This window comes from Leopardus geoffroyi, chromosome D2, assembly GCF_018350155.1.
Source record: "Leopardus geoffroyi isolate Oge1 chromosome D2, O.geoffroyi_Oge1_pat1.0, whole genome shotgun sequence".
In the NCBI taxonomy this organism is placed as follows: Eukaryota; Metazoa; Chordata; class Mammalia; order Carnivora; family Felidae; genus Leopardus; species Leopardus geoffroyi.
Window position 1 is genome coordinate 34,554,971 of NC_059334.1, and position 18,640 is coordinate 34,573,610.

Genomic DNA, 18,640 nt, shown 5'->3' on the forward strand with positions numbered 1-18,640 from the left:
CCACCAGAGGAAGTACAGAAATTCCACAGGGAAGGCAAGGGTAGTGGCAGCCACGGGAAGAGAGCAAGGAAGGGATAGGAGGCACAAACTTGTAGAAGGAGGGCACCAAGAATACATAGATCAGCAGTGGGTTTCTGAATCCCCAAAAAATCTCCCTAAGGAGGGAAGGATAAAGCATGTAACGTGTTTTTTAGCAGGAAAGGAATAGGAAATACACTAACAACAGTAATAACAAGGAAAGCCATTCTACTTTAGGGGCCCATTAATTCCTACCTTTAGGATATATCCAACTACTTGGCTCCTCACCTTCACTCAGTCAAAAGACATACACACATATGCACACACACACACACACACACACACACGTTTGTGCCATGGTCCTCTCTTTGGGAGCCCCAGTCCCCTGGGAATTGATATTTCTTGCTTATTCAGGCCTTCCCCTCCATCCCCGACATAAAAGAGCAAGAGCATACAAAAGGCATTAAATAGACAATTAAATCACAAGGAATTAAATACAACTATCTTAAAGATTTATTAATGAAAAATACTTTACAAAAACAGTATGTTTGGCCCTAAAATAGTTTAGCTGACTCTGAGGGTTTACAATGGTGACTGTGCAAGTGGCAGTAATGGCTCTGCTGCTGAGGACAGGAAGGTGTGTTAGTGTGCCTGACTCCATCTGTTCAGAAGGGCAAATGTTACATTGGCAGCTCTGCATTCTAGGCCTAAGGTGTCGGGGCACAGGGAAGGCTGACCGTTCATAATACCGGGGCAAACAGGCTGCCCTGAATGATGTGGTCAGGACCATGACCACACAGCTACATGTCCCTCTGAGGATGAGATATGGGGAGACAGAAGGTCAGGTAATAAGGATAGGTAAGTAAAACAAAGAATAGAAGTTGGCAGTATACAAGGGAACACAGGATAAAGGCTCAGGTGCAGGTGGGGGCATAAAGGATCCAGGAATAAAATGGTGACTCTAAGATCCTAAGAAATGACTAGTGTCTGGGGTAATATGGATTCATCTGTAGAGTGGCTCAAATAGAGCCCAAACCGCAGTTGCTTCCTTTTGCTAGGTGAAAGAAAATTGGAATTTCAAATATTACCTCTCAAAGAGCCAGGTCTTGTTAGGGGTTCCTGGTACCCCTAGGACACTGCCAACTCTTACGTCGAGATGAGACTAGCACAACCCTAGCAGGGATGCAGGGTGCCAGCTCCTCCACAGTACAGTTTAACAGAGAAGGCTGTGGTTCCAGGAAAGGGAAGGGGTGACCCTTACCACCTATTGTGCTGCAGGGCCCTTGCCCTTATCTGCTCTCTTCCAGGAGCATCTGCTAGAACAAATAGAAACTCCTCTCCCCCTGTTCTCCTGTGCCCAGATTGTGGGGCATAACTGCTTTGCCTCCAGTCATCATCGGGGGGCATATCTACTCTTCGAGGACCAGGGGCTCGAGACCCAGGAGTTGGACCCAAATTCCAAGCTGACCTCAGGGGTTCATGAAGATTGCTTGATGGTGGAGACACAGGGTGAACAATGGGAGGGTGGGAGGATGAATGGAAAAGATCTCCCCAGGACTGAGCATGAGGAACCTGAAGACCCTGGCGCCTTTCTGGTAGTGTGGCAGTGTGTGTCAGTTGAGGCATGCACCCTGGAGTACTCAGGAATCTGGCCCCAATATGCTGGTTGGTCTCTGACCATGGTCCCCAAGAGGCATCTATTCTGGAACGATGGGGGAGACTCTGGTAGTTCAGAGTCCTTCCTGTGTGCTTGACCCCCTGGCAAGTTTCACCCCTGTCACACATAGCCAGAAACTGCTGGACACTCCTCGAAGTTCCTGAAAAGAGAAAAAGAAACCCAAATATTAAGCATCTTCAGTAAACCATTCTCCTTCCCAGAGGATCATTCCTGGCTGTACCTCTCAACTCCCCACACCTCCAAGAGCATACACCTCAGGGGAAGAAGACTAGCTTTGCTTTTAATTTCATTTTTAAGAATTCTTAATATATATCAAAATCAAGTCTCTTCCCTCCTACCTGGGTAAATGTTGCCATACTTCCACTTTACTCCACTATAATTCTTCCTCCACTCCCTCCCCAGGAGTGGCTCCCTAATATTGCAAATGCATACTCAGTGTAACAACTCTACTCTTAGAGCCACCACTCCAAAACATCACTCTGCTTTTTTAATTTGGTACCTTCACTCTAGTTAATCTGTTTCTGCTTACATTCTTGCTCAGTCTCTGAGATCTCTGTTTTTGTTCACACACTCCTACCACATATATAGTGTGGAATGCCTTTTCTACACATTAATTCCCCTTTACTTAAAAAAAAAAAAATACATAATTTTTAAAAATCACTTCTAAAAAATACTTTCCATTCTTTATTTTATAGCCCATCAACATCTGCAATATATTCTTATATGCATGCACATTCTGATTATTTCAGCTTTGAGCTCTTTAAGAACAGAGAGCTACCTTCTTTCTCCCCTATATTCACTATAACATTTAGTGCAGAACAGGCTGCACTAAAATACTGCCTGATGGATCAGATGCCCCTAACAACTGTCAAAGGGGGCTGGCTACCTGGCTGTTCCACTGAGTGATAGAAAGTTCATCTACCCAGAAGGCCTGCTTATCCAAACCTCCCTAAAATTTGGACACATATCAGCAATACTACTCTTCTGTTCTAGAACCACAACCACTCCCTGCCCCAAGGCATTTCTATCTGTAAGCCAGGGTTTCTCAATCTCAACGCTACTGATATTTTGAGCTGATACTATCTTTTGGGGGGGTGGGGGTGGGTGTAGGTAAACTGCCCTGTGCTTTGTAGGATGTTGAGCAGCATCCTGGCTTCCACTTAATTGATGCCAGTAGTACCTCCTATTTCCCATTGAGAATCATTACCTTAAGCTATAGATTCAGCCTCTTCATGTGGAAGAAAAGTAGCAAATCTTAATACAGAGGGTCAAAGAAAGCCAAAAGCATGCTACCCACCTTCCCTAGGATTGTCTGGGTCTGTATATATGGCACAGGTATTCCATACATAGGGTCTGTCCAGGTTTCCCATTGATTCCTTGTCCTCCTGACTATACCTCAGCTGAGATTCAGGGGATAGTAGGAGAGAAACTAGCTAATAGATGACACTTTTTGTTTTGGGAGGATCCTAAAGACTGAATATTAACTCCCCTTGGTCGCTTATAAGCTTATCATGATAGAGCCAGTTCAGTTTCTAAAGATCTAGACCAGAGCCCCCCAAATCAAAGAACCATGTTGCCCAAGTAATGATTCAATCACAATTCACCTAAACCAATGATTGATCTTAAAGTGGTAATTCATATCCCTTTACCACCCACCTTGGGACTCCCCCACCCCCAATAAGTATACTGATTTGATCTTTCTAGGTCATCCCTGAAAAGTACCACATTCTGGCACATAATATTAGATGTGGGGAGAGTTACCTGGGGGTCTATGGGGCTCCCCTGTCATGCTGGGCATCAAGACATCTGGGGACAGGAACTGTGGTTGGGGTGGGTAGAGTTGGGGACCAAGGAGAAACACAGGAGGGTCATGGATGACAGGGAGGGAAGAGGAGCTGGAACAACGGTGCCCGGTTTCCAAAGGCTTTTTCCTCGCATTTGATGAATCCTTGTAGTGAGACAAGACAAAAAAACATAAAGATGAGGATTAACACACAGCAGGATATGGTTGGGTAAACACAGTGAGGCAAGCAGGGGGAGATGGAGGGGATTAGAGTACCAATATGCCTAGCTCTGGAGAGGGACCCAATTGACTCACTCTTCCCATGAGCTCCTCTAGGGACATCCAGACCACTATGAAATGGAGACACAGAACTGCAGATCCTCTTCCTTTAACCTTTCTCATAGCCCTCACTTTCCCATTCTTTAATGCTAACAGTAGAATCAGACTGAGATAGAAATTTAAAAAGAGAAAAAATAGGAAAGAGAAAAAAAATCAAAGACTGAGAGACTGAAAAAGAAAATTCTATACTCTCTCTAAATATTGGGAACTAAAAATGTATCTCCTTAAATATACAATCAAGAATTCTGCTACTCCACCATCTCCCCCGTCACTGCTATAGTGCAGTCTCCTCTTTTGCCAGTCAAGTTTGTAACCACTGATGATGGTGTCAACGACTATACTCCACTAGTCATTCACTTTTGTGGCAAAGTCTCAGAAATAGCCCCTTTAATATTTGAAACACTAATATGTCCAAAATCAAACCAACATCATTCCAAACTCCACCTCCTGGTACCACATTTTCCTAAGTCACCTAGATTCAAATGCTGACATTGCCCTTGATTTTGCACTTCTCATTCACAATTCCTTTAGTTGCCTTTGTCAAGAACACTCATTTCTACCTATAGGTTTTATATTTAAACTCAACCGGACCACTCCCAACAGCCTCCAATCTGATCTTCCTATCCCAGCCTGCTACTTCCTCACTGTGGCCTGTTAAGTTCCTATGTGTAGCAATGGTGATGATCTTTCTCACTTTATCTCTACCATTCCTGTGCCTTTTTCACTGTAACTTTCTTAACTTTCCCCCAACACACCAACCTCATTCCAACTCAGAGCCTTTTCACTTTCTGTTTCTGTTACCTGGAATAGTCTTCCCATGGCTCACACCATCATATCACTGACGTCACTGATCAAATGTTACTTCCTTAGAGCTGATTTGCCTCACTACTGTATCAAAAGTAGCCCTGAAAATAACCACTATTACCTCCCTATTCCTTATCCCCTTGCTTTGTTCTATTCTTCTTGATCATAATTGTCTGGGGTTTACTTGTTTATTGTCTTTCTCTCCTGGTAGAATACATTTCTTTTTACTCCAGTATTCCCAGCACCCTGAATAGCACCTGGAACATTACAGGCACCTAATAAATAATATATTAAATAAAACAATCTATATACCAGTGTATCTTATTTCCTAACCAAGCTGTAAGCTATTCAAGGGCAAAATTTGTGTTATTTCATCAGTGTATGCTCATAGCAACTACCACAGCATGGAACATAGGAAGCATTTACCATATGGCCTAAGGACCAAGTGCCAGTCCTCTCAGCATGTGACATAGCCAACTATTCCTTTATTCTGCACAGAAGAAGTGATGCCATGCTGGTTTCCCTTTTACCTCTCTGGTCCTCACTCCTTTTAGGGTTCTTCAGATAAACCATGTAAATATGATATTCATCAGAGATATATCCTTCTTATAATATTCTTTCCTTCTCCTCACAATATTCTTTCCCTCTTTTCAAAGGTTATGATTCTTGAATCTTGGTTTCAAGCTTTTATGTGTCACATCCAAAGGCCTACCAGATATCTCCACTCAAATATAGTATATCCAAAATTATACATATCTCTTCCCTCAAGTACATCATTGTCAACCAATAATTCCAGGTTATCATCCTTGATTCTCCTCTCCCCATATGAATCAGACACCAAGTCCCAATGATTTTTTCTTCCTCTTTGGCTCTCCAACATGTCCACTTCTCTCTATGCTCCCAAACTTCGTACTGTGGTTCATGATATGACTCTTAGTTATATTCTTTCCAGTCTCATTTGTTAATTCTGTCCAACAGAGTCCTCGCCAGACTCTAATCCTGCCATACCAAATAAACTTTTAATTCAATGAATATCTGCTTGAAGTCCCTTTACAGACTATATTCATTTTACTTCCTTCAGGAAGCCTTCCCTGATCCCTCAAGTCTGGTTTAGATGTCCCTTCTATTATGCTTCCATAGCATTAAATCCTATCATATTATAATTCTTTTATTTATCTGTCTCCCCAGGTAGACTGTAAGGGCCATGACAGCAGGGACTACATCTAGCTCACTCACCACTATATCCCCAGCACCAGGCACAATAACTGGAACATATGCTCAATAAGCATTTGTTTAAAAGAATGAGTCAGTGAATAAATAAATGGTATAGGAATCAGGAGAAAGAAAGCCAGCTCCCTAGAAGAGTAACAATTTGCTATTAAATTCACTAACAGTACATGAGAACAAATGTGAGGCAGAAAAGACCACCTTCCCCCAAAAGAATGGCAAGATGTTCACAGTTGTTTAGGAACTTATGAACAATAACTTGGAAAAAATGACTGCTGTTTGGGAGGGACAGTGGATCTGAAGGACTAGTGGAACAGAGACTTGGTTTTCTCTATGTACCCTTTTGTACCTTTTTATTTTTATATCATGTATCTAAAAAAAAAATTTTTTTTAATCTTTATCAAACTGACCTGGTGAACAAGCTTTAATGCACTAGAGCTTTGCATCCTAACCTCCATTGTAATGAAAACTCAATTTGCTTGGGCAAGTATGTGAAATTCTCAAAAGCATAATTTATAAAGCCAGCCACTGAAACTATCTGACTTTGTTGATCTCTGTTGACTTGGTTGTCCCTTTCACCTACAGATCACTGCATTAATTCCATATGAAAAGCCTCAAGGAGGAAGATTTTAAATCACTTTCCTTTTCTTGCCAAGCACATGCTTTATTTTAGCATGAAAGCATACTAGATCCCATTCAATCATATACTGGAGTGGGGAGGAAAAGGCAAAAAAAAAATATCTCATCCCATCTCTTCCCTTCCTTTGATTAGTACAATGGGTTTTGATCCAATCAGCAGCCATTGATTCTCAGACTTCTCTCAAGGCTAGTAGGACTCTTCTCACCCTAGGGAACCCTGTAATATGCCTTCCAGAACTGCTCTAGGGAAGGGACATCCCTCTGGGCTCTAACAAAATGTATGTCAATAAAGTAATGACTATGTGTCATCATTTTTGCTGAGTGCACATAGCTTTCCCCCAAATTACAGCTTTTAATTTCCCCTGCCCCTTCACATATAGTGTATTTTTACCTAGCAAAAGAAAGACAGTGCTCTGAATAGAGACCCTGATTCTACTTACAAAACTGTGGGAAGAGACTGGAGCCTCGTCCCTCTCTGAGACAACTGTGCCACTGAGACTGCGTGAGATGCGGTGAAAGTTCTCTGCACCGTACTGATCATCCTCCCCATACTCCCTGCTGGGGCCTCGGCAAGGTGCAGCCTTCAAACACACAGACATACAGAGGCAGACACAAAACACCAGACCTATGGTTTTCCCACAGACCCTGTCCCCAGGGGTATGGGAGAAAATAGGGTAAGACTCACTACTACAGACCTGAATTAATGTATTTGAAAGGTAGTGGCCATATGACGATCTTTTCTCATTCAAAAGAAGCCCCATCATTAACCTTGTTCTCTTCTAACAGCCCCACATTACCATATTCCTGCTTTACCACCAACCCTACCAGTTATATCTTTCCACACTTCCTGTCCCAATGCACCACCCCATGCCAGCACTTTAGGACCTGAGGCTGCTACCTGAGAAGCAGGCACTGTGCTGGCTTCATGGAGACTGTGCTCCATTTCTGCTGTTGGGGTCCTTGAGAGACCCAGGCCAGGGGCTGAGTGCAACCTCCTCCCCACACCATCTGCAGAGCCTGAGGAGGAAAACATAAATACAGGTTGAAGCCATCTCTTCTCCCGAAGCCTAACTTCAGCATGAGAGCAAGAAACTCAGTTCTTTTTTCATGAAATAACAAATAAGCATCCCTAAATCCAGTGAAGGATGTACTCCTGAGATGTAGAAACAGGAGTTTCAGAATACGGATAGTTTCCTATAGGCCACAAGAGTCTCAGAACACAGGCTTTAAAGAACATTGTTATAGAAGGGGCTCTGTGGACAGACAACTGAATGTCCCCATCTTGCCTTGTTTCATTTATGTAAGCACAATCAGCTTTACTTCTCTCAGACTTACGCCCAAGACTTAAAATATATACAGAGGAAATTGTCCGACAAAGTTGTTCTCTAGAGCATCTGTGATGACAAAGGGAACATTATCTTCTGTCCAGTTAGAAATTGAAATGAACATAGTAATCATCTATCAAACCTCCTCATATTATATAACAGGAAAATGAGTTCCAGGGTCTGAAAGGTAGTAAGTAGATTAACCAGAATTAAAATTCAAGTCTCTTGATTTTCACTTCCTATTACTATGAGTAGGAGCTCTTCAACAATATTTTATATGTGTAATGCTCTTTTATTTCCCCATTGGCTTCTCTCAATCACTAAATGCTTAAATTCTGAACCATTACTAAATGCTTATCTCTTCCTCAACATCTTGCTAGATTATTAAGAGCTGCTCCAAACTGGATATGTGACTCCCAAGGGGCTCGCCCCAATACAACTAATTAAGTCTTCCATTCTGAAAATGCACATGCCCTTGACCTACATTTGGTGTATATGTCTATCACCAATTCATATCTTGATTTGATATTTTGATTCTAATATATGTATCTGGCTAAAGGAGGATATTCCTGATACTAATCTAAAAGATCAAGCTAAATATTACTTTTAGTATTTCCTGGTACTTAAATGCAGAGGTTCCAATACCACCTGAGATTCATCTAGGAGCTTTTAAAAATACAGATTCCTTGGGGCGCCTGGGTGGCGCAGTCGGTTAAGCGTCCGACTTCAGCCAGGTCACGATCTTGCGGTCTGTGAGTTCGAGCCCCGCGTCAGGCTCTGGGCTGGTGGCTCAGAGCCTGGAGCCTGTTTCCGATTCTGTGTCTCCCTCTCTCTCTGCCCCTCCCCCGTTCATGCTCTGTCTCTCTCTGTCCCAAAATAAATAAACGTTGAAAAAAAAAATTAAAAAAAAAAAATACAGATTCCTGTATCTCTCCACAGCCCTGCTGAATCAGAATCTTTGTGGTGTGAAGTCTGGGAATATTTCTTTTTAAAAGGTTCCCCAAGGGGCACCTGGCTGGCTCAGTCAATGGAGCATATGACTCTGGATCTCAACGTTGTGAGTTGGGAGTAGAGATTACTTAAAAGTAAAATCTTGAAAAATCAATAAATAAAACAAAACAAAACAAAACAAAAGGATTCCCTGAAAAGCATAGGAGAATATCCTCAAACATTGTTGAAGAAAATTTGAAATGTTATAGTCTTCTTAAAAAGCTGTTTAGAAATATCCATTAAAAATGAAAATACATTTATCCTTTTATCCAACAATCCTACTCCTGGGAATAAGAAGCAAAAATACCAGTTTACTGAGGCATTATTTAAAGTGGCCAAAAAACTAGAAATAAAGTAACACCCATTTATAGCAGGATGGCTAAATACACTATGGTATCTTCAATAACAAATATTGCCCAGGGGCACCTGAGTGGCTCAGGTGATTAAGCTTCTGACTTCAGCTCAGGCCATCATCTCACAGTTCCTGAGTTTGGCCCCACACACGTTGGGTTCTGTGCTGACAGCTTAGAGCCTGCTTCAGATTCTGTGTCTCCCTCTCTCTCTGCCCCTCCCCCTCTTGCACTCTGTCTCTGTCTCTCTCTCAAAAATAAATAAACATTAAAAAAAATTAAAAATATTGCCCAGCCACTAAAAATAATGAATTGAGTTAAACTAGCTGACTTAGAGGGATTTTCATAAAGTATTGTTAAGTTAAAAGGGAAAAAATTGGGGCGTCTGGGTGGCTCAGTTGGCTAAGCACCTGACTCTTGATTTTGGCTCAGGTCATGATCTCCTGCTCATGAGATCAAACTCTGTGTTGGGCTCTGCACTGTGCACAGCCTGCTTGAGATTCTCTCTCTATCCCTCCCCTACTCATGTGCGCGCTCTCTCTCTCAAAATAAATAAATAAACTTAAAAGGGGGGGGGGGATCTGTAATACTAACCTTAGGCAAAAAAAACAAAAAACAAAAAACAAAAACGTATATTTAGGTCTACATAGGATTATATCAACAGAAAAATACAGAAATATGCACATTAGATTACTACCTGGGAAGGTGGAGGATAAAAGGCAGGAGGGACTCATGCAAGGGGATCAGAGATAAACAAGAAAATGTCTGTAATAAAAACAACATGTGTGCTGTCATCCCATTTATATAAAATTATTTCTGTGTTTTTAAAAAAAACACTCCTCAGCTGACTCTGATGGGCAGCCAGATCTAAGAATAATGGTTAGAATTTGGTATTCCTCAAGTAAAGTCAAGTGTGATTCCTAGACAAGGTGGTAGCCACTGGAACCTTCTGAAGGGAATAGACTTTTTTTTTCATTTTTTAAAGTTTATTTACTTATTTTGAGAGACAGAGACAGCAGAGTGGGGGAGGCGCAGAGAGAGAGAGAGAGAGAGAGAGAGAGAGAGAGAATCTCAAGCAGGCTCTGCACTGCCAGCACAGAGCACAACGTGGGGCTTGAACTCATGAAACCATGAGATCATGACCTGAGCTGAAATCAAGAGTTGGACATTTAACTGACTGAGGCACCCATGTGCCCCTGGGAATAGACTAATTCTTTTAAAGATATTTCAGCAGAGGTGAAGGTGGCCACCTATAAGGAGCTGAGGGGATTTATGGATTTGACAGAAGGTAGGGTTAAGATGTACTGCTCAATAGTAACAAGAAGAAATCCTACCAGACATCATGTACTTCCTGATATAGAAATACAAGTACCAACTCGGAAATCTTATTTAAAAATATTAGTGGGGCACCTGGGTGGCTCAGTCGGTTGAGTGACGGACTTCGGCTTAGGTCGTGATCTCACAGTCTGTGAGTTCGAGCCCCGCATCAGGCTCTGTGCTGACAGCTCAGAGACTGGAGCCTGCTTCAGATTCTGTGTCTCCCTCCCTCTCTCTCTGCCCCTCCCCCACTCATACTCTGTCTCTCTCTCTCTCTCTCTCTGTCAAAAATAAACATTAAAATAAATAAATAAATATTTTTGGGGTGACTGGCTGGCTCAGCCAGTAGAGCACATGACTCTTGATCTTGGGGTCATGAGTTCAAGCCCCACTTTGGGTGTAAAAATTACTTAAATAAAATCTTTTTTTTTTTAATTTTTTTTTTTTTTTAACGTTTATTTATTTTTGAGACAGAGAGAGACAGAGCATGAACGGGGGAGGGTCAGAGAGAGGGAGACACAGAATCGGAAACAGGCTCCAGGCTCTGAGCTGTCAGCACAGATCCCGACGCAGGGCTCGAACTCATGAACTGTAAGATCGCGACCTGAGCTGAAGTTGGACGCTTAACTGACTGAGCCACCCAGGCGCCCCCCAAAAAATAAAATCTTAAAAAAAATTGAACCTGATTTTAATTAAGCCTCTACCCCTAATTACCAGATCACAGAAAAACAGGGGCTAGAAGAACATGTTTTAAAAAAGAAAAAAACTACCAGAATATAATCAGTAAAATCTAGAATGTGGATTTGACAAATGACCAAATCTTCCATAAATAAATTACCAGACAAAAATTTTATAGGCTAAAAAAAGCCTTGAGACATATCAACCGAATGCAATGTGTAGATCTTATTTGAATACTAATTTGAAATAAACCAACTGTGAAAAGACATATATGGCACGATTGAGAAAACGTGAATACTGGCTAGTTACTATATTACATTAAGAAATTATTGTTAATTTTCTAGATATAATAAAATTATAGTTTTGCATTTAAAAAGAGTCACTATTTCTTAGAGATACATTCCATATTATGTATGGATGAAATGATATAATGTCTGGAATTTGCTTTAAAATAATCCAGTAGAGGAGTGCCTGGCTGGCTTAGTCAGTACAGCATGCAATTCTTAATCTCAGGGTCATGAATTCAGGCCCCACACTGGGTGTAGAGATTACTCAAGGAAATAAAAATAAAATAAAATAAAATGAGTAAATAAATAAATAGATAGATATTAAAATAATCCAGTAGGCAGAGGCTATAGGTAAACCAGAATTGGCCATATGTTGATAACTGGCCAAGATAATCACTATGGAAGCTAGTCATAAGTAGCTAGTCATAAGTACTAGCTTATTAGACAGCTATTGTAACATTTACTCTTACTCATTACTTTTGAATATATTTGAAATTTTCCCTAACAAAAAGTTATTTTTTATTTTTAAGATAATGTCTGCCTAACTTCAAAATTCTATGAAATTTAGAATAGAGGTCAAGGACAATGTTTATATACAACTCTTTAGGAACTATAATCATGTCAAAATTAATCTGGTCACAAAACACCATATACTATACGATTCCATTATATCATATGTCCAAAATAAACAAATATATAGCCAAAAACTAGATTAGAGGTTGCCTGAGGCTGGAGGAGAGAGGGGTAGGGGGGATAGGGAGTGACTACTAAGGGGTATAGGGCTTCTTTTTGGGGTGATTAAAACACTTTAAAACTGATTGTGGTGGGGCACTTGTGTGGCTCAGTTGGTTAAGCATCTGGCTCTTGATTTTGGCTCAGGTCATGATCTCCTGGTTTGTGAAATTGAGCCCTGTGTCGGGCTCTGCATTGACAGCGTGGAGCCTGCTTTGGATTCTCTATCTCCCTTTCCCTCTGCCGCTCCCCTGCTCACATTCTCTCTCTCAAAATAAATAAACTTAAAAAAAAAAAAAAAACTGATTGTGGTGATAGATGGGCATATATATATGTGAATATACTTAAAAAACACTGAATTATACATATTAAGTAGGTGATTTGTATGATATGTAAATTATATACCAGTAAGGTTTTTATATTTTTTTAAGTCATAAGTCAGATAGAGAAAAACAAATACTATATGACCTCACTTTGTGGAGTCTAAAAAAAGCTAAATTCATTGAAATATAGAATGGTAGTTGAGGGGCACCTAGGTGGTTTAGTCAGTTGAGCATCCAACTCTTGATCTCAGCTTGGGTCTTGATCTCAGGGTTGTGAGTTTAAGCCCCGTCTGGGGCTCCATGCTGGACTTGAAGCCTACTTAAAACAACAAAACAAAACAAAACAAAACAAAACAAAAGAATGGTAGTTGACATGGAGTGTGGGGGAAATGGGGAGATGTTGGTCAAAGGATACAATCTAATTAGAAGATGAATAAATTCTGGGGATCTAATGTACAGGATCATGACTATAGTTAACAATATTGTATGATTTACCTGAAAGGTGCTAATAGAATAGATCTTAAATGTTCTTACAAAGAAATTGCAATGATGCGTGGTGATGGTTGGGTTAACCAACCTTACTGTCGTTATCATTTCACATTATATATATGTCAAACCATCACATTGTACACCTTAACCTTACATGTTATTTGTAAATTATATGAATAAAGCGGGGGCGGGGGGAGAGATGCTTTGTAATTAGCTTTAGTAATTTGATGCTTAAAAAATGCTTTACAATAGGGGAGCCTGGGTCGCTCAGTCAGTTGAGCATATGACTCTTGGTTTGGCTCAGATCATGATCTCACCATTTGTTAGATCAAGCCCCAAGTGGGGCTCTATGCTGGCAGCCCAGAGCCTGCTTGGGATTTTCTCCGTACTCTTTCTCTGCCCCTCCCCCCGCCCTGAATAAATAAATATATTTTTAAAAATCTAAAAAAGAAAAAAATGCTTCACAGTAAGATAAAGAAGTACTCCCCTAAAGATATAGTCTATCATATACAGATCCTAATTGGCACTTTCCTTCATTACCTACTTCCTGATTTATTCCACCTGATCCCTTCTTTATGTTAATAAAGGCTAGTCTGGTTTGACAAGGATTTTAAGAACTGACTCATCAGATGGATATTTTAAATTAGTTTTTGTTCACTATTAAGCAAAAAAGTACTGTTTGGTACGTACTCTTTGAAATTGTTTACAGAAGTATAATCTTCCTGAAGGCTAACTTACCAGTCCATATCAAGAGATTTTTTTTTTTTTTTCAACGTTTATTTATTTTTGGGACAGAGAGAGAGCATGAACGGGGGAGGGTCAGAGAGAGAGAGAGGGAGACACAGAATCGGAAACAGCCTCCAGGCTCTGAGCCATCATAAGCCATCATGAGCCATCAGCCCAGAGCCTGACGCGGGGCTCGAACTCACGGACCGTGAGATCATGACCTGGCTGAAGTCGGACGCTTAACCGACTGTGCCACCCAGGCGCCCCTCAAGAGATTTTTAAAAGTATTTAACCTTCAACTAGCTATTATCCTTGTAAAAACTTATTTGGAAGAGCTCATCAGAAATGTGCCCAAATACAAAGATATTCATCATCAGTTTATCTAAAAATTGGAAGAATTCTAAGCAAAGTATATAAAGTATCATAAAATTGTTGAATATATGATACATTCATATGCAGCATATTGTAGTCCTTAAAAGTGTTTCAAAAGAAAAATACTAATGGATATATTGTAAGAATATCATGGGAATAAACTATATACATATATTGTAACAATTTGCTTTTTATAAAAACAAAACAATATAAATATAAATACTAAATATAAATATATAGTATATATGCATAAAAAACAAAGCCAGAAGTAAACTCATGAAATTAATAGTGGGATTATCAATGATTTTTGTTAGTTTATATATTTTCAAAACTATCCACAATGAAAAATGTTCTTATTTTGGGTAACATAAGAATTTTTTTTATTTGGGTTTTTTTTGGTAATATAATACTTGACAGTTTAATTTTAATTGCAATATATTCTTTTATATGTGTTTATTATTAAAACACTTGCCATTTGTATTTTCTTTCTCCCTTAGATAGGAAGCTAATTGAGGAAGACACCAGCTTTTCCTCATTCTTTAGAATCTTCCCATCCTGCCCTGTCCCGTGTACCTAAGGAGAATTTTAATAAACATTATTGCAAAGTCTACACTGTGATGCATATACTAAAAAAACATATCTTAATATCAAATCTTATATTTATGTGACACCCTCCCTCCCCAATAGCTTCTGGGAATAGCTTCTAGGTACTCAGTAAATACCTGTTTGGCTGTATTTAAACATCAACTGGCAATATAACCTGTACTGTTATGGAAACTGAGCTAAAGATAAAGTTCTCTGAGTTCAATTTCACAGAATCATACATATCATTTTCAGAGTTGGAGGGCATCTTGGGACACCTGGGCGGCTCAGTCAGTTGAGTGTTGGACTTCAGCTCAGGTCATAATCTTGAGGTTTGTGGGTTCGAGCCTTGCATCAGGCTCTGTGCTGACAGCTCAGAGCCTGGAGCCTGATTCGGATTCTGTGTCTCTCTCTCTCTCTCTCTCTCTCTCTCGCTCTCTGCCCCCCCCCCACTCATGCTCGCTCTCTCTCTCTCTCAAAAATAAATAAACATTTATTAAAAAAAAAAAAAGAGTTGGAGGGCATCTTAAAAAGAAAATCATTGAACCAATTCTCTAATTTTGCAGGTAAAAACTCAGCCATGGAATACCAAGTGACTTGTCCAAATTTATACTGACAGTTAATGATGGAACCAGAATAGTTCAGGCTTTGGAGTTCTTAAGTATATCAATCTAAGTTATAAATATTCTTCATGTCTACAATTTCCAGAACAAGTCTGTGAAGTACATTTAAGGTACAGACTTCATTCTTCACACAATATAATCTAATGGATAGCCAATGAATGGGTACCCTACAAACATACAACCTTGAATATTTTAAAGCTGGTAGTTGCTGAAGGGATCAGGGAAGCTCTTGATATTTCTGATTCAGTATGATCTAGAAATGCCACTTTGCAGATCTGGCTCAATGTAGACATCCTCATTGCAAGTTGGATCTGGAAGCTAGATCATGGATTAGTTCAGTTCCCTCCTGAGCCATAAAAGGATGACTTTTCTTTTCAGCCTCCCCTACTTCAGGCTGAGTCTCTCTCAAAGACCTATGAACCATTCCTTAGCACAGAATGCCCGGAAAGCACAACAGCCCTGGCATATACTCATTGGTTTCTTCCTTTAGAAGGAGGGAATTGGACCATTAATGATTATTCTCTCCCCATTTTCCACTATAGCTAGAAAAAGGTCTAGCTCTTGTCCTAAAGTCTTCATAAATAAAGTCAGAAGATCTACCACCTCTTAGCTAGGATGTTATTTGGACAGAACACCACCCTTCTTCCTGTTCTGCTTTCGGCTTTTATATGTCTCCCACTCCCCCTGCCCATGGTTACATTCTTACCTGTTTGGTTAAATGAATGCCAGGCCACATCTTGCTGCCCCCATCCAGAACAGCCAGGTTGAGAAGCCTGAAGACTGGCTTGGTAGAGAGACTCCAATTCTGAGGTCTCCTGCTCTGTGTCTTGGTTCCAATGTGGATGCAAAAGGATGTGGTTTCTTTCTGGATAGGCTACACAGGTATGGGAATCATGGGGGGGGGACTTCATTCCTGGCCCAGGGACCCCATGTTTAAGCTGAGAATCACAGAGCCTTGTGACATTCACCCAGGAGTCCAAAGGCAAGGAAGTCCCCAAGTCGACACTGCTGCCCAGTTCCTTAGGCCTAGCGTCTCTAACTTGAGATGGCTTTCCTTGATACATGCTTGGATCTGCCAACCTGGGCTGTCTTCCCCTAGAAGTTTCACTATTAAGCAGCCCAGAGTTCATGGCAAGAGAAGGATAATCAGCAGGTTCTTCCCAGGAAGGTAGTCTGTCCCTCCCATCCAAAGAGGGTTGTTGTTTTGCCCAAGGCCAATGGCCTTTCCCTCGACCCTGTGGGAAAGGAAGCTTAGAGTCAGAAGGGGAAGAGTTCTTTCTTAGACTGATTGGCAAACTTCTATCCTGGGAACCTGTGCCATCCCTTGTGGAGGCACCTTGCATCCTCTGGAATTGCTCTGCTAGAGAACGGACAAGCCCCTTTGTGCTTGGAAACTCTGGCCTATAGGGATCCTCGCTGCCAGCATCCACTTTTGAAGTCAACAAAGTTTTGAGGCTTTTGGCTTGGAGGCATTCGTTAGTCTTCTGCACAGTATCAGGAGAGTGAAGCATAGGTGAGGAAGCAGCAGGCATTACAGTGTGGCAGGCCCTATACAGGGGAAGGCTGGACTGAGCTGATGAACTTGAAGGACTACAGCCTAGTCTGTGTGCATCTCCTCTCTCAGAGGTGTCTGTTCCAGTTGAGTGTGACCAAGGCATCACCTGGGATGAGACAACAGGGTCCCTCTTTTCTTGGAATGGCTGTTCTTGATCAATACCTCTTCCTTCTTGTGGGAGGAACCTGGTACAGCTGCTGTTGTCACCCTTGTAGCCTTGCAGCTTACTCTCTGGTACATCCAATGGTTCCCAACCATAATGAGCATTCTTCTCAGTCCTCCCTGGTGTTTTAGGTAAGGCTTCCCTGTGGAGCGTAGAGGGGTCAATGCTATCCTCAACTGAAGTCAGAAGGTTCGAGGCAGACCTACTGGGGGAATTGTGCTGTGGGGCAGACAGGGCAGATGACTCTGGGAAGAGTGATGAGTGTGACTCATGGCAGGAAGCAGGTGAGTGGATGAAAGAACTGGCCCCAAACTCTGTATTCGTGCAGGGTTCTAGTTGAGCCTCCCGGCTTAACAATACTTGGAGCGGGATAGGCTGTTCACTGAAATAAATGGAGAGAGCCAGTCATAAGCTGCCTTAAATGACAAGATCACTTACAAAAAGACCTGTTCATCTGATTCCCATTTCTAGCCATTCACAGAGGGAATGGTAAAAATGAATAGAAAGACAAGCACAAGTACAGTCAACGGTTCAGAGGTTCAAAAGAGAAGGCAGGCACATGGTCAGCTCACACCCAAGCAATAGGTAATATTAATTCTCTTTATTAAATACCCTCACCAAAGCTGCACACAGTAATATTAAATGAAGTCCTTGTCAATATTCTTCACTACCTGTAAAATCCCATTCCAATCATATTCTTCTTGCAAATTAAAAAAACAAAAATTGCTAGTCCCACATGCAGATGACATGAAGGTGAGCAAAGCCTAGAAGTCACTCAAACCTAGGGTCCTGAGAGGCAGACCAGCCCAAAGAACCAAAAGCCACATTTACAGAGTACAGGGTGATTTTGGTTCATGGGATTACACAGAATTCAACTACTTCAAGTGTGTTTTCATAATCTGGATTTGGTTGTATTATTCACTGAGATATTTTCCCAAAGTAATACACTGTGACTCTCCAAAGATTTGGGAGTGAGACTAGGAATTAACTGCATTTACTCAGTTTCTTACTAATAGTTTTGTATTTCTGACCTAAAAAACTCAGTGTTAGAAGCACTTAAATAAAACCTCAATTACTTACATCAAGTGGCATAAGTTTTCTAGAGAGAGTTTAGTTGCCTAAATTGCTTATATTCAAAACGTATCTCTGATCAGATTCGCAGATCATCATTCAACTACTAGAGTACACAGTAGGAGAAAAGAAGGAAGATCTCAGCTATTAGCATTAAATTTGAAAGAATACACTCTCAACTTCTGTGGGTAGAACCACCCAGTCACCCTTACAACATTATGAAGACTACGTCCTTCTACTTCCATAGGGGACCTAATGGAGTGAAACAGACCTGGATTTGAAGTCCACCCCTCTACCACTTACTAGCTGAGTAACCATGGGTACCTTATGCATTTTATCCTCCCTGAGCTTGAGTTTCCTTATTTATAAAATATCACTAAATAATAGACTAATAGTCCCTATCTCCTAAGGTTATTGTGAGAATTAAAGTGTTTAGCTTAGTACCTGGACATAGGCAAATGTTCAGAAAATGTTAGCTGCTCTTATAATATTTATATTCTGAAAACTACTCAGGCTTATTAAAAGCCAAAATTAATTTTAACTTAAACCTACATATTGTAAGTATGAGC

The 18,640-nt window shown here is 40.8% G+C and overlaps 1 protein-coding gene across 20 annotated transcripts in view; it reads right to left on the minus strand.

Moving 5' to 3' along the window:
* Positions 1 to 508: 508 nt before the first annotated feature.
* Positions 509 to 18,640, minus strand: part of USP54 (ubiquitin specific peptidase 54) — a 133,690-nt gene continuing 115,558 nt past the window's right edge. For 12 of the 20 annotated variants that reach the window (XM_045439585.1, XM_045439592.1, XM_045439590.1 and 9 more), the window contains 5 exons: positions 15,989 to 17,382; positions 7,387 to 7,505; positions 6,929 to 7,069; positions 3,458 to 3,644; positions 509 to 1,835 (listed from right to left, as the gene is read on the minus strand). In XM_045439585.1, the coding sequence (XP_045295541.1) occupies positions 1,276 to 1,835; positions 3,458 to 3,644; positions 6,929 to 7,069; positions 7,387 to 7,505; positions 15,989 to 17,382 (2,401 nt within the window). In that variant the 3' untranslated portion in view covers positions 509 to 1,275. Of the gene's footprint in view, positions 1,836 to 3,457; positions 3,645 to 6,928; positions 7,070 to 7,386; positions 7,506 to 15,988; positions 17,383 to 18,640 lie in introns of those variants that run through there. The other 8 variants (XM_045439600.1, XM_045439593.1, XM_045439594.1 and 5 more) reach the window with 4 other exon arrangements.